This window comes from Lytechinus pictus, chromosome 11 (genome assembly GCF_037042905.1).
Source record: "Lytechinus pictus isolate F3 Inbred chromosome 11, Lp3.0, whole genome shotgun sequence".
Taxonomy (NCBI): Eukaryota; Metazoa; Echinodermata; class Echinoidea; order Temnopleuroida; family Toxopneustidae; genus Lytechinus; species Lytechinus pictus.
In genome coordinates this window covers 4893995-4910672 of record NC_087255.1, presented here as the reverse complement: position 1 = coordinate 4910672, position 16678 = coordinate 4893995, and the positions used below count along the sequence as shown (strand labels likewise).

The 16678-nt window shown below is 37.1% G+C and overlaps 1 protein-coding gene across 2 annotated transcripts; it reads right to left on the bottom strand.

Moving 5' to 3' along the window:
* Nucleotides 1–4: 4 nt before the first annotated feature.
* Nucleotides 5–14807, bottom strand: LOC129271405 (tartrate-resistant acid phosphatase type 5-like). 2 transcript variants are annotated; one of them, XR_010295105.1, is made up of 7 exons: nt 14273–14807; nt 8909–9105; nt 7635–7759; nt 5272–5460; nt 4618–4765; nt 2503–3391; nt 6–2254 (listed from the first exon to the last, which is right to left on the bottom strand). XR_010295105.1 is itself a non-coding variant. In XM_064106658.1 (6 exons), the coding sequence occupies exons 1-6, from the start codon at nt 14574–14576 to the stop codon at nt 3137–3139; spliced, it is 1218 nt and encodes a 405-aa protein (XP_063962728.1). In that variant the 5' UTR covers nt 14577–14807; the 3' UTR covers nt 5–3136. The 2 variants fall into 2 exon arrangements, 1 of the variants encoding a protein (XP_063962728.1); XM_064106658.1 differs by having other exon boundaries at nt 5–3391.
* Nucleotides 14808–16678: the final 1871 nt, after the last annotated feature.

The window sequence follows — 16678 nt, the reverse complement described above, 5'->3', positions numbered from 1 at the left end:
TTTTACAGAGATTTTATTCACAATGTGTCATAGAGGAAATTATTGAGCATCACTAATGACGGTAAACTTTCCATTAAAAAAAACATTGTCAAGCTATTTAGCTTTACGATGTTGACAATGGTATGAAATTCGAATCACTTTACTTACATTAGATAAGTTTTGATTACATTTGAAGATAAATAAAATCATAGAAAAAATATAAGGTTATGATACAGTATGGGTTAGAGTCAATGAAGATAAGGGGAAGAGAGAGAGAGAGAGAGACAGACAGACAGAGACAAAAAGAGAGATATAGGGAAGAATGTACTTGCTATTGAATTTAAACAAAATAAAGAAACTATAATAATAATAATAATAACCAAGTTTATAATGCACACATATCCACTCCCAAGGAATGCTCAAGGCGCCCGACACTTCAATGTAAATTCAACATTAAATGTAATGTTTTATAAATTTCACAATATAAATGCTTCACCTGTGTTATAATATGCCTGAATGTAATCTCCATAGGCTCATGCCGAGATTGAATCATTAAAAAATGAAGATATAGACACCATTCACATCGTTATCCTTCAGTAAGCCATACAATATTTTCCTCAACCTCATGAGAGGGGGGGGGGGGTTCAGCGTTTTTATTTTCGTGGTATACACATTACACACAAAGGACGCATTTGCAGCAATCTCAAGCAAAATTTGAAAAGGAGCAAGTTTGTACAATTTTTGAGGTAAATAATAAGTGCCACCGCGAAACGTGAAATGTGCGCTAACAACATATTTTCTTCGTTGGAGACTTTAACTGATTGTCAGTTGGTTGAATTCATGAAAATGAAATATTTTACTCCATTTTCTTTTTTCAAATTGTGCAAAAATTCCACAATTTGAAAGGATGCACAATAATGTCACCCAAAAAATGTTTCCCAGCGTTGCATTTGCAAAGTTGCATCTCATTTTTTGTTACTGTGTGCCCTGGTAAATATATCCCAACAGTTCGTTGTGCCATACATTAATAAAATCGTCATGTAAAATCCAATTAGGACGACTCAGTAGCATAATGGGCCAGGATTTTTGAGGGGATCCAAACACTGCGTTTCATCCACTGATCGCGCGATCCCCAAACGTACCCCTATATTGAGGAAAAACAGATGCTCGAATAAAGGACCTCACCTGGGGTCCGTTTCATAAAGGACTTACAACTGTTGCAACTTTTCCATGTTACCATGGTAACAGGGCTCGACAGCCAATCAGAATCAAGTTTTCCATGGAAACTACAACAAAGGCAACGTTTGTTGTAAGTCTTTATGAAACGGGCCCCTCGACCAGGCATGACTTCGGGTGAACTTTAAAAAATGGCCTGACTTTATAACGGGCCTGCGACCATAAAACATGAGTATTTCAGCCTTCCTCTTTAAACATATTTTCCCCATAATATAAGAAAGGAAAAAATATACACAAGTGCAGATAAAAAAAGTGCCTATATGCATTACAAGCTTATAATGTGTTTTATTTCTCCGAACGGGATGCATTCCTCGTAACTCGGGGATTTTATACAACAAAATCCTCTTCACTCTGAAATGAAACAACTTATGAAAAGGGCAATTTGGGCGCGACTATGGCTTTCGTCATACTTGACTATTCTCTAGTCGCATTTGAACAGAACAAAGTCTTTTCTGAGTCTTTGTAACTCTGAGAGGAAAAATCTGAAAATTGCATAACACAAAAACGTCCGAGTCGGCTCGGTGCAACCATCACCTTAGTCATATTTGTCTATATTCTAGTCGCATTTTGACTATATCCTAGTCGCATTTTGACAATATTCTAGACATATTTTGACTATATTCTAGTCGCATTTTTACTATATCCTAGTCGCATTTTGACAATATTCTAGACATATTTTGACTATATTCTAGTCGTATTTTGACTATATCCTAGTCGCATTTTGACAATATTATAGACATATTTTGACTATATCCTTGTCGCATTTTGACAATATTCTAAACATATTTTGATTATATCCTAGTCGCATTTGACTAGAACAAAGTGATTTCTGAGAACTGTAAAATAGTATAGGCCTATCTGTTGCACACAGCCGACTACCAATCAATATATTTTTCCCTGTTTGTTTTAAGTTTTAGAGGTGAATATGCTAATATAGCATAACATATTATTATACTGTATAACTAGTCATAAAATCGATGTATTTTATCAATCTGTAATAATTTGTTGATGCCTTGGTCGCACCAATGCACTGCAAAAACTCCGGTGTTGAATTAACACCAGCCCGGAATCTATATATGTCCACACCAGAGAAGTATTGAAACAACACCAGTTTGGAATCAAACCGATGCTGTTTTAATACTAATTGGTGTTGTATAAACACCTATCTGGTGTTAGTCCAAAACGAAACTGGTGTTGTTTAACACTTATCTGGTGTGGACATATATAGATTCCGGGCTGGTGTTAAATCAACACCGGAGTTTTTGCAGTGTGAAATTGACTGCAAACCAACCTAGTATGACATTGGAAATAAATGTGGAATGCCTGATGATGCATAATGCAAAGGTCGACGCAGGTGGCACTGGACGCAATGTAATTAACCGAAAATGGCGGCTTGGTCATTGGTATAATGGTTCAAGTCACACCAATGAAACCGACTCCAAACCGATCGATGGTATGTCATTGGAAATAAGGTAATAGCTTTGATCGGTATAGAATCGGATTCGTCGATGTGCCTGAGGCATGATTGAATCACTCTTAGTCGTTCATCGGTCATCCCAGACGGGCACGCGCCTCGTCACCCGCGCGTCACTCAAGGCGACGCCATCGCTATCTTCATGTTGTCATGGTCGTCTTAAAGTTGTTTAACATTATATGCTGTTGATGCTTCTGGCACTGCTGCTGTTATTTCTGTTCCTGATGTCGACGATGACTATGGCGAAGTTGATGACGATGACCGTGGCAAATTTCAACTTTACTTGTCTTCGAGTCCGTGACATCTAGACTGACATCATTGACTTATCCTCCTGTCGGCGTTTGAAGTCGTATAATAACAGACATCGTTCGACGTCGTATACCCCGGCGGCGTGCAAAAAGTCAAGTCCCATGCCATCCGTGGTCAACGATCATGACGATGACCTCATTATCTGACCCTCCCTGCCCGTGGTAATATTGTAGTTTTGTGTAAATCCCATACGTCCTTCGCGTCGGTGAATGCGACCGTCAACCGTTCGGCCGTCGCCTCCGCGTAGGCGAAGCCCCCTTTTCGTCGTACGTTGCCCATGTGAAAGTGTTGCCAATCGGCTGGTACAGAAAAGCGATGCGTCCTACCAGGGTCAATTTTAGCTCCGGCACCGCTGATGAAATATTCCACCGGTGATTCGGGCTCGTGGATATGCTGTAGGATTGAAAAATAAAATACTTTTAAAATCAAGTTTGTCCTTCTCTTATCACTTTCATATATTTTTTTTAAATCAGATGCCCTTATCATTACCCCCCCCCCTCCATCCTCCAGTGGAAAGGGCACTCAACTATATACACAAAGGAATGCCAAGAAAATAAATGGGTAGTGTTTGTTAGTTTGAACGCGGAACCTGTTCGACGGTTTACACCCCCCCCCCCAAAAAAAAAAAAAAAGAATGATGACAAATTGGGGAAAATTATATCTATACATTTAAAGAAAATAAAAAGGGAGAAAAGAAAAAATATCAGTTACACACTGTATTCTCGTAGCGTTTCATCAACATTTTTGTCCGACAAGTTGTCAGATCTGACAACTATCCTTGATTCTTTTCTTGAAACGTTCTCCTGGGGTTCGGTGACGTCATGAAGATGACGCCATTTTCCCCACAATTAAATAATAGGGTGTACTGCTGCAGTGTCCAGATCTCTACTTTCTTGCTTCATTACTTCTTCCTTCGTTCCTCTCTTCTTTCTTTTTCTCCTCATGAAAAATTAAAGGGGGTTGTCGCCCGCCCCTGCCATTAATGTATAGTTACTTGCTGCCATGGTAATGGCCCAGTCGGTACCAAAAGTATCAAACTATATGCACGGGAAGGACATACAAAACATAGCTCACCGTAGGGCATGGAAACAGTGTCCAATAAATTCAATGATAGCATTGTACACTGCAAATAACTATAAATTTCAGCATTAGTTTAGTCTTTAACAAAGACAGCTTGGAAGAGGGCCATTTTAGTGTAACTTATACAAGTCGATAGATGGATTTTGTTGCGGTTTTTTACATATTTTTTTTGCAGGAGTTTCTGCATTTATTGTAAAGTCGAAATAAATTTACGATACATAAACAAAATCGTAGTATGACATTTAAGTACATTGCAATGTGAAAAATTTATAACACTGTCATAACAAAATTTAGACATGAATACAATTTAAGGATAAGACAAAGTAGTGAAAAACAAATGCAGTGGCAAACTATATAAGCAAAATAAACGCTTGAGTGACGCTCTCTTCTTAGTTTCACGATACTTATATAAATATGATCTGTATTTCATTTTCGTCATTACTTTTCAACACATTTTGATCAGATTTTGTTGTTATCTTGTTGTAATTTAATGTAAACGGCGTCTCCACTTTGGAGAGAATGGTGTCTAACATTTCTACCTGTAAACAATGATCATGGCCAGCAAAGTATGCAGAGACATTGTACTGTTTGAGAAGTGGTTCCAGTCTGTCTACAAGACACCGGGTTGGGCCATGTGAACCTATCGATCGAACGGGGTAGTGTCCCGCGACTATCACATAGCTTGCCCTGTAAGAAAACAAAACAATTTTTTTCAATGATCATGATATTCTATATCGACTCTTAGTATTTAAGTGGTTTGTGTAAATTAAGCATTTGGCTTTAAATAGAATTAAATGTAAATTAAGCTATAAAATTCAAGGGAGACAGGAAAATTCCCCGGAAAAAAAACCGAGAGAGGAACATTTCCCCCACTTTCATGCCATTTTTTTGTTTTGTTTTGTATCGGTGGTTGCAATCACAACTTGGCGCTGATGACAAAAATCCTCCCCTATCGATCGCCGCCAATGCCAATATGCATGCTAAAAAATCGCTGAGATTTCTACAAATATTGATATTAGACCCCCTTCCCAGAATGAAACATAGATAGATAAATAAATAAATTAGTATTTTGTAATGAATGAATGAATAAAATAAATGAATAAATAAGTAGGTAAATAAACAAATAAATGAATAAACAAATAGACAAACAAATAAATAAACAAGTAAAGAAATAAATGAATAACTACTCTTACTCTTTTGTTACATTAAGTTGATGTTCTAACCAGCCCCACTGTTCCTCGGCTGCTGTGATATTCCAAGGGCCCGTAGGGGGCGCCCCCATACCACAGAGAAGCATGGTATCAATAGTCACCAAGAATAGCTGGGCGTCAGGGTTGCCTGGGATTCGGAACTCCTTGGTGTAGTATAAGCTTGGAAAATGCCTTCAAAGAAAAAAAAACAAAATTAGTTATTTATCTTTCCCCCGAAAAATATCTCAATACAAAATAATGCTCCAATGGCAGTTGGAGATTGACTTGACTTTGATTTAGATTGACTAAGAAGCACACTGTTGTTATACTGTTGCTTGTCTGTTGTTTTCTTTTATCCGTCAAAGTTGGCATCAAACCGTTATCATATAAGAGAGTCTTCACAACCACAACGCAACCTGGAACGTTCAGAATGTATTGAAATATGCTCGTCCGACGGCTTAATTTAGACGTCATCATGGTCATTGTCGATAATTGGTGAATCGTCCTAAGATTCGGAGCTGACGAAAAATTGCAAATTATGTCGTTTTTCCAGGGTCCACGACGACACTGCTGCTTCGATTCACCGATTTTCGACAATGACTGTTTTGTCATGAAGGCCATTTGACAATAGATTCTCAACGTTCCAGAATGCGTCTGCGTAGTGCTTGCAAAAACTCCCTATTAACAATACGACAAACACCGATGTACAAAATAGGGTTCCTTGGGGGCCATGACACCCCCCTCCCCGAGAAAGTTCCACGATCAAGGAAAAAGAAAGAAAACGAAAGGAAAGTGGGTAAGATAAGATGTTATTTTTCGTCTATTACAAAGTTAGATATTTATTTTCTAAAGGTAAATTGTTTGCCCGCTCGCTCTGGACTTTTAAAGAAATTTCGCCACGCACACCATGTTCCCAAAAGTTTTGCCCCCTCAAACTTTTTTTCGGCTCATTGCGCCACTGACATCTGTTCTCCACAGCCGATCATAATCAATAAAAGTTGTCTAATCTGTCAACTTGTCAAACTTAAAAATGTTAACGAAGTGCTCTCTAGATTTTTGTCTTACACCACAACATCTAAAGTGCGTAAATGTTTGCTCAAATCTTTTTTCTAAACAGTATTGCTTTATTGTCCGCATTGGATGGACCTCCTCTTTAATTTGCATCATTAAGACAATCAATCAATTATCTTAGATTAGTTCGTCAAAAGAGTATGAAGAGTATTAAAGCTATCGGAAATTTTTAAAATAACAAGAACGTGGTAAATATAAATTTTACTTCTTCTTTTTGCCGTTAATTGAACAAAAAATACTTTAAATATCTTGATATCCCCTGCAGCTAAATACAATTTGATTCATATTGTTGACAATATCATTTATTTGTTCAACATTGTCTATCAGTGTTTGCTGTCGATGTTTATCACGAGCAGACAATTTTGATATCAGCGAGCAGCTACATAATCATTATGCATGCCTCGAAAAAATTGAATATGAAAACAAAACTATGAATTATGTTTTCAGAATAAATGTACGCACATCATTATCTCAATAAAAATGTTTTACTAATACTAACTGCACTTTTAAACGAAAGTACACTGACCTTAATTGTGTTATGAATCGAAGGTTGGGAGCAAGTTATGCCATAGTCGCACCGACGGAACCGATTCCAAAACGATCAAGGCTATTACGTTATGTGGAATGTCATATCGTCTGTCGGTCTGGAATCCGTTCGTTGGGTATGACTGAAGCATAACATTGAACATGAATCTAGCGAGTCGGGGATTTCAAAATATCACATAAGTACTGTTCACAATCGGATGTTAATGCAAGGTTATCACTTCGAATTGTTACCGGGCTCTAGCGCTTTCTCCATTTTTGGAGTGATAACTATTGTTTATATATTTGTCAAAAGAAAATATGATCTGCCCCTCCCCAATCCTGGACCAGCCCCTGATTGTTTCCTTAGTATCTGAATCTAGGTTTGTCGAAGTCGAGTATTAGATACATATTATCACTTGAAAGAGTTTTTTTTTTTGTTAAAGATGATTTATACTGAAAAAGTTTTTAAATCATCTTTGCTAAAGATATTTGAATTCAGTATAAGCGATGAAATAACTTGAATACAACATAATATGAAACGTAACCATAATCCCAGGGGTAAAAGAATGGTACCATGAGGGATGGGGGCTTGCCCTCCCCCCCCCCCCCCCCCTCTGACAAGCCATGACAAGTTGTAAGTGGAATTATTTATTGATACTTTATAGTAATATTATATACCTGTATTTATATAAGCATCAGATCAGATTTAACATTACATTTAATCGCAAGGTTATACGAAGAGAGAAATTTGCTGCAATTAAGTAACTGACCATCTTGGTGATATTTTGGAGTATTCTATCTGTGCCGTGATGTTGCCCTCCCAGTCGTGATTACCGGGGACGATATACCAAGGAACCTGTAACGATTCGGCCGTGTAAACATCTTCAAACGTTTGCTGTCAAGAAATGAAATACAAAATAAAATCACGATTAAAGCTCGAGACAGTTTTATCAAGTTTATACAAAGAAAAAAAGGCAAATTGAAAATGATTAACAGTTTATATTGCATACGTTGTTTTATCAGAAACGGATATTGATTTTATTAATTTTTCATCCGATGTTGTTAATTTTTCAAGCATTGTGCTTATAATAACAATCCTTCCCACAAAATGTGTATGCAATTTGGGTGATCAGTTTTGTCTGGAATTTATTTTTTAGTAGTACACTTAATCTATGATTCATGCCCAAAGAAATCCCCATATATGTTTTTTTATGTTAGGGAAAATGTATTATATGAATCACATGAATGTAGAAGAAATTAAACAATAAAATCAATCATAAAACGGGTCCCGAACCTTCCAATTATTCATCTTATTCCCATGCATTTTTCCCGGTACCATGTCAATATAAAATGTGGCGTTTAAGATCCTGGTCATTTGATACAGAGATTTTGACATTGATTAAATGTTTGGAAATAAATGATTTTTATACTTGTGTATGTCTCCTACACTGAAATTCACTCCTACACAAAAATTATCTTGAGCTAGCAACCTTTTGAGAAATTTTGCCGTAATGGCAACTACCATAGAAACCTTGATTGTGATTGGCTGTTGAACACTGTTACCATAAAAACCTTTGTTTAAAGTTGTGCTTTAACTATGGAGAGCCAATTGGGGCACAAACCCTAACCAACAGTACACATCCGATTTATTAACTCATTTGACACTCAAATTGCCCATAATCGTCTGTAAATGATATCTGAAGAAATTTTTTTAAGGTATTTTTCTTTATTATGAAAGCAAAAGGAAACAAAAAAATTATAGTAAATATAAGAAATATAGATCATGAACAGAATTTTTGAATTATTGGCTCCCCATAATTTTAGTACAGAGTGAGTCCGTGGTCTAAGTCAAACCTGGTCAAGCTATTTATCCTCTTAACAAGGTTTTGCTCTAAAAATAGTTGCTCATCTTTGATTCGGTTGTCGAATATCAAATACGTACGCAAAACGCTTGATCAGACGAGTTTTTGTTCTAAAACCACCAGTGATATCATATTAAACTGATCGGTATCGGTATTGACTCGATTATCGAATAGCAACCTACCCGAAATCTCGGATCGTGGACGTGTTTAACTCCGTGTTCGTAGAAATTGTCGCCGAGCTCGACGATGAAGTCGGCTTTGAAGTTTTCCGCGACCTTGCCCGCAGCCCAGGCCACATCCACCTGATCGTCAGTGGTATAAGGATGTTCGGCCATTCCTCCTATGTCACCCATGACCAAGAAACGAATTTCGGAACCAACTGGATGGATGGAAGAAAAATGTTGAATTCAGTTTAATTTAAATAGTGGAAATAATGCAAATTCACACAGTGTGGTTCACATTGTTAAACAATTATTTACAATTTTTATAGACTCTCAAAGATGGTTGGAAACAACAAAATTGTTAAGATATGAGCCTATACCGATTGCTGCTTGAATAAAAACCCTTTTTTAGTTTTACACATAATTTTCTTTTAATTACCCGTCAGTAGGTTCATATTAAAAGCCAAGTATTAGTCAACACAAAAATAGATTGATTTTTATAAATAGTGAAAAGTGTAACAAGCGTAATATTGAAGATTTAATCAAAATTGAATGTAAACCTAATATTTGTTATTCTGAGAATGTTAATTATCTGTATATAGATTCGAAGTAGAAAATCCAAGAATATCGTTGTAAGGAGATAAACTATTCATTCATGCTTTATAATCCGAAAACGAATGCTGTTTTAGAGAGCTATTCGTATAGATATCATTATGAGTATATTTATTTAACATAAATCCCCAACTTGAGATATTGGACGATTCTGATACAAGTATCTGTATAAGTTACGATTTATGGTCGAATTTCTATCTAAATGCTACAATCAATAAAACCATATTATAAACTACATAAGCGCAACATGTATTGTGCATAGGCATTGCACACAGACATCATAAAAACTAACATTCGTTAAGTAAAAAATTGTATTGAAATAATTACTATTGATTCCAAAACTTTTTGCTTGTAACCATTTGTATATATTTTCGAGAAATAATTCTACAACATTTGTCTCTTTTTCTTATATCTGTTACGTTACTGATAAATAGAACGTAAAATTCTCGGTAACGGTAGTATCCTATTATAGAAAACAAACAAGTAGCAGTAGCCCCACATTTTGCCTCATTATAATATAATGTAAGGGCAATCTTATGATATTGTTGTTTATCTGTTCACCGTTTCTTTATCTAAAAATAAAATTTGATGTGATTTGCCATTAGTTACTGATAGCATGTAAATTTCTCGTAAAATTGTATTAGCTATTCAAGGAAAAACAAAATAAGTAACTTGTCCTAATTAGTTATGTAAAGGAATTCATCTGATTTAGGTGTTTATTTGATCACCTTTTCTTCAAAAGCAGATCAAAATCAGATCGATATTGACATTAGATCGGGATTATACTGTTCTATATCATTAAGTTGAGATACAGACTGACAAGATAGTATCGTTGCATAATAGTAACCATTGTCGTCCCTTCACTCCACGCTTCTGAAACAGCTACAATGTAAAAACGCAGTTTTCATTAATTTTCAAGCACGTTGTTTAAGTCCGTCACCCAACAACTATCATTTAAATATTAATACAAATTGTTTAAGGTTTGAACAAGTTGTTGAAAAAGTTTAAACAGTTTCTAACAAGTTTAAACAATCTTTAAAAAAAAATTAAAGAAAACTTGTTGTTAGAGTGACGGTCTTAAACAATATGCATTATTTACATTATTTTGAATGGTTGTGATTATACCAAGGGACCTGTTATATCATAGACATCACATACCTAACAACTAAATGAAAAATAAGGTTAATGGTGTTCACCCTCATTGGTAGAAAGTTAATTAATTTAATTCGGAGTAGAGGGGGCACAGTTCCTGCGTATAATTACACGATTAAGTACGCAATTAAATCAACTTTACTTTTGTAATTAGTGGGGATTTGATACGCATGAGACTTTCTTTTACATCGATTTGAACAGAGATTATGTAATGAACGTAGCACAGAGGAGGCGCTGGTGTATTTTGAGGGGGCGCAAGATAAAGAAATCGCCCCCCCCTTTCTCTCTCTCTCGATGGAAAATAGTGATGGGCCCCTTTCAACATTACTCCTTCTTCTGTTTGCTTTATTCTTTTGGATAATTTTTTTCTTAATGACACTCTTTCTCTTTTTTTTTGTTTAGGATCCTACTCTTTTCTTCAAATGTTAATTATCTCTATTCTTTTTTTTTGTTCATTATCACTTTGTCTTGAACAGACATGCATGTAGATAATGAGAGAGGAGGTCGTCCCTGCATTTTCCCTTTAATTGTTCTTCCATCTCTCTTCTCTCTCTCCCCCTCCCTCTCTCTCTCTCCGTCTCCCTCTCTCTGTCTACATATCCATCTTATACACTCCGCACCCTTAGACAGATAGTCTCTTCACATCATACAGGTGCAAAATGATAAAATTGATATCATATTTTTAATTTCTGGTAAGACAGGTGTGTCGAAAGGATTGTGTTGCTTGGCTTCACGTCACGTGCCCAGTTGGAAACCAACGGTATAAAGTTAATGTGCTAGTCATTTTCTTAATCATAGTCATTGCCATTATCATCATTTTCTCATTCTTTAAATATTATTCATTTTCTTTCTTTTCTTTCTTTCTTCATCTTTACCCTTTCCTTTTCTACTTCTCTTCTTTTAATTTCCTTCTTTTCAATCTCCTTCTTATTTTTCTTCATCAATTCAAATCTAAAAGAAAAATCAATGACACGTCACGATATCAAATAACTCTTGTTTACCCAGGGGTAGCCATTTTCTTCCCTTCCTACTCACCCAAATGATATGAGATCCTGGCGGATCCAGGGGGGCACAGCCGGTCCATGCCCCCCCCCCCCCCCCTTGAGAGGCACAGTCAAAATTTGTATTGTAAATATGCCATTATGACACAAGTGTGTCCCCCCCCCCCCCTTTTTTTTTTGGCTTGTCAAGTTTTCCTTGGGAAAATGTGTTCCCGCCCCCCTTGGAAAATCCTGGATCCGCCCCTGATATGAGATATAACCACTTTTCCTCCTTATAAATCAATTATAACAACTTCTCACTCTGATATCCGTAAAGACCATTTTGCCAGGCCCAGATCCAGGGGTGACTTTCTACTTCTTGTTCCCTTAAACACCCCCAAACAAAACACGTCGTGTGCTTCGACGCGAAATGAAATATATATCAAGGATATATGTTCAGAATTAGTCTAGGATAACCTTGTAGAAAATCAGAACGCTGGAACAATGACAACTTATCCTGTCAATAAACAATTGAAGGGTTTTAAATATGATAGTAAATACATCGGCACACGTGGAATGAGAGTCTACGTATGGAAGTGAAGGGATTGGGGAGCCTGAGCCGGGGGGGGGGGGGGTGGGGGCGGAGAATATATAGGGTTTATTTTTTCACGTTGGAATAATATCCTAGGGGAAAAAAGTGTCCCAGGTTTGTTAATTTTGTTGTTGCCGGGGATTTTTTTTTATTCTTCCACAAAAAGTTGTTTGGCAACATAATTCATTGTCCTTATCGTACGTGATAATGATGGGCTTTTAGGAGGCTCGGTCTTTCTTAGTTTTCTTGTACTTTTTGTACAGCCACATCAACGGAACCGAGTCCCGACCGACAAAGGCTATTCCGCTATTACCTATGGCATACCATTTGTCGGTTTCGAGTCTATTTCGTTTGTGTGACTACACTCTTAAAAAGAAGAGTAAAAAAAATTTACCGAATATTGGGTAAAAAGGGAACAATCATGTTTGCTGTGTAATTCTTCCCCGATATTGGGCAAAATGCAAGTTTAAAGGGTAAATTTCAACGCAACATTTCGTAAAGTTTGCTAAGTATTTGGCATCATTTTACCCAGCAAACATGCATGTTCCCATTTTACCTAATATTGGGTAAACTTTTTTTAAAGAGTGTATGGCATAAATTAAATAGGTGTAGGCGCATATAGCCCCCGTGCCCCATAGTATGGCTATCGTAGAGTATATATTGACACCGTTATTGACCCAGTGATAAAAGGCTCCCGATAAATAATCACTATTGTTTGAATGGATAGCTGCAGTGACATAATCATCATTGTACGTTAAATCAAATACCGTAAATGACATTGTACCGTTGAAAGACAATGATATATTCGGTAATAGTAAACAAATTCGCCCTTGGTATTCAGTTCATTCAACATCGCATTGTTGTATATATTTCAGTTCATTTCATTCGTCCGCCAGTGGCTGTAAGCAGACGACAAAATAATCTTATATGATTTATTTGTATGAAAGAAAAATGATTCAAACGTCGCGTTTTCCTCAAGAAGTTTAAAGGTTGACTTTCTGGAAGGATGTGCACCTTTGTTGTTTAAAACAATCATTTCAATTTTATCTTTTTAAAAGTATTAATTTACCTTACAGAATATGGAACGGAACACCTAATCAACAAATGCTGTTTCGTAGGGATCCATTATGACACCAATGATGGTGTGCATCCACTAGCGTACCTACGGGGGGGGGGGGGGCAGGGGGGGCACTCTGCCCCCCCTGACGAGCCACAACCCATACAAAATACATATCACTGCCCCCCCTGACGAGCTTGAAAGACCTTTTATGCCCCCCCCCCCTGACGAGCTTGAAGACCTTTATTGTCCCCGCCTGACGAGCTTGAGGACTTTTTTTTTTTTTTTTTTTTTTTTTTTTGCTTGTCAATTTTTTTTCTGGTACAATAACCTTTATTTTTTATTGAAGACCTTTTTTTTTTTTTTGCTTGTCAATTTTTTGGGCGGCCGATTTTGCCCCCCCTGTGGAAAATCCTAGGTACGCCATTGTGTGCATCTCTTCGACGCCATCACCACCATCACCGTCATCATCGTCACCATCATTATCGTCATCATCACCATCGTCATTATCAACGTAATCGTCATTATCATAATCATCGTAATCATCACCACCCTCTTCATCACCATCATCATCATCGCATTCATCGTCATATTTGTTGTCACTGTGCGTACAGGTTACTAATTAATGAAGTAAAAAGAAGCCAGTGGAATAATTCAATATGTATGAGAAATTTCTCACCAATTATTAAAGCTCTACAAGGTATTTAAACGCAACAAAAAACGAGCAAGATTTGGGGGGGAAAAAGTATGAAGCTGAGTGGTTAAAACTTAAAACCGTATTTGGTTGAAGTGGCACTCGTCTAGAGCTACAATTCAAGATTTGGGGGCCGGGATTCGAGGACAGATACAGGTATACATCCTTTGAAGCAAGACATTGCCAAGAATGGCCATTTGCACAAAAATGAGAAAATTAGCTTATCATAATGTACTAACTTCTAGATAATTATGTAAATACTGAGTTTATGAATAATTTTTATTTTGAAATAGCTTACCTGGATCAGAATACCACTGAGGAGGCTTGGTGACGGGTAACCTTACCCGAGCTGCCGCGGTGGGAGCCGGGCTGGCTCGCACTGGCTCCGCCAATCCCCCTGCTATCTTCTCCTCCTCCACATTTGTATCTACTGAGAAACTCGGGACACAGCCATTGCAAATACGGAGAAGAAAACAACCACTGAAAATCCAAGAAAATATCACAGCCCTGAGATTGCTCTGAGATCGACGATGATGATGGTGATGTCGGAAGGAAGGTGTTGACGATGACGTTAAATTCATGATGACGTTTTTCAGATACATGATGAAGATGAAAACGTAACGCAATACCGATGAATCTCTCAGAATATTGATTACAAATTTTGCACTTGAATTGATGATATTGATGACATTCAGTTGGTAAGTTGTGAATAATGGAAGCAATCACTATAAAAAAAAAGTAGTTTATTTGTTAGATGATGATGGGCCGAGATGTTAACTTGGAATGACCACTGAGGCAACCGACAGCAGACGATTCAACCCTGGTGGCTGAATGAGAATTTTTCGTCGTGGCGCGCGGTTTTATACTACCATGCTACCATGACTACGCTCCCTTCTGTCTTGCGGACTCGCGTGCCGTGCTGGTAACTTATTGAGGGGGCGAAGGGGGGGGGGTAACGACAAATCCCATCTCCTATGTCCTAGCAATTAGACCTACGAAATATTGCTGACCTTAGACATCCATGTTTTCTTCATATTTAAGTTCATGGCTCCTTTTCATCCGTGAAGTCGATCCTGGGACCCCGTTTCATAAAAGAGTTACAACTGTTGTAGCTTAGTCATTATGGCAACTACCATGCATGGAAACAGGTCTCAGCAGCCAATCAAAATCAAGGTAACCATGGTAGTTGCCATAATGGCAAAGTTACAACAGTTATAACTTTTTATGAAACGGGCCCATGAGGGGGATCTAGCATCTCTCGGAGCTTACATGATTAATTTATAAGGGGTGTTGTTTGGGTTTCAACTTAATATTACACTGGCAAAAGTTCTAGTATCAAAAACATCATGCGGTGTTGAAAGTTTTGAAAGTACTCCTTTGATCGAGTTTGAATGTAAAACAAAATAGGGTCGATAAACAAACAAAAGGTGTTATGGGAATTTTACTAACACCATAAATCAAACACTGGTATAAAATGCTTGGAGCTGTCATCTCACAGCTCAGGCTGGTGTAGTACGTGTCACACCATTTTGTTATTGAAAGTTTGGAGTGGAAATATAATGATTTTAGTGTGTCCTGTCGCCCATTTTTACTAAGTTGCAAAATTACTTCAATATTGTAATGGAAATCAAAATGTATCTGCATGCATGGGAGTAATTACAACTCGAATTTGGCACGTTTGTAAATTGCACAAAGGAAGGAAGGGCGGATCGAGTGACAGTTTGTGATTATTTCAAATGTTTTAGGTCACAACCAATAGGATACAATTTGAAATAGTAATGACACCGGATGCATTGAAAGCGTGTTTGTACTCGAGAACGCCCCCAAGGCTACACACACGGAACGTATAGTGACAGGTGATCAATATCTGAAAAGTAGCACACGTTAGCATGAATAATGTATTGGCAGAGTATAGTCAGATGAGAACACATTTCCCCTAAAAAAATAGGAGTATAATGATGTAAATAAACATACAAAAACGATAGAAATTAATATGACGAGCTACCTCTCCAAAGTTTGGAAAATAAATGAACGAATTGATAAACAGATAAATAAATACAAATTAAAGTAGCAAAATAGAAATAGTAAAAATGAAGGAGTAAATTAATGTAAAATAAATGAAAAATACGCCACCTTTCCTTTCTGTATAGCCATGATACTTGTAATAAAATATGTTCCTAATTATCGAAACATATATGCTATTACCACGAATGAACGTCGATCTCTTTCCGACATATCACCCCGGCCCTCGTCCCTTCGTGATATAACAAAATAACGTCATCATCATACTGTACATGACGAACTAGCGACCATCATAACGAAATTAATTACATCCCTTAAATCGCCTCTCATTATTCTGTCTTTTACGGCGATGTCATAATCTACTTGACTGAAAGAAACAGTTGTAAGTATAGTCTCAAGTAGGTTATAATTGCACTTGACTAATTTAGTTTACCTTCGCGTTCTTAAAGTGATAAGATAACTTCTTATCCAGGGGTGAATGAAACACTTTAAGGTGATTTTGTGATGCGTCGTTTTTTGGTGAAAAAAAAAGTTCGTCATCTTCGAGCTAGTCTTGACGCGTAGGTTTATTTTTTGCACAAGGAAATTATGAAGGTGTGTTTTAGATTTAATTGATGCCCTCGTGGCATTAATCCTCGGGGCCTTCAAGGGCAGCAGTTTGTATAACTGAACAAACAAGTGG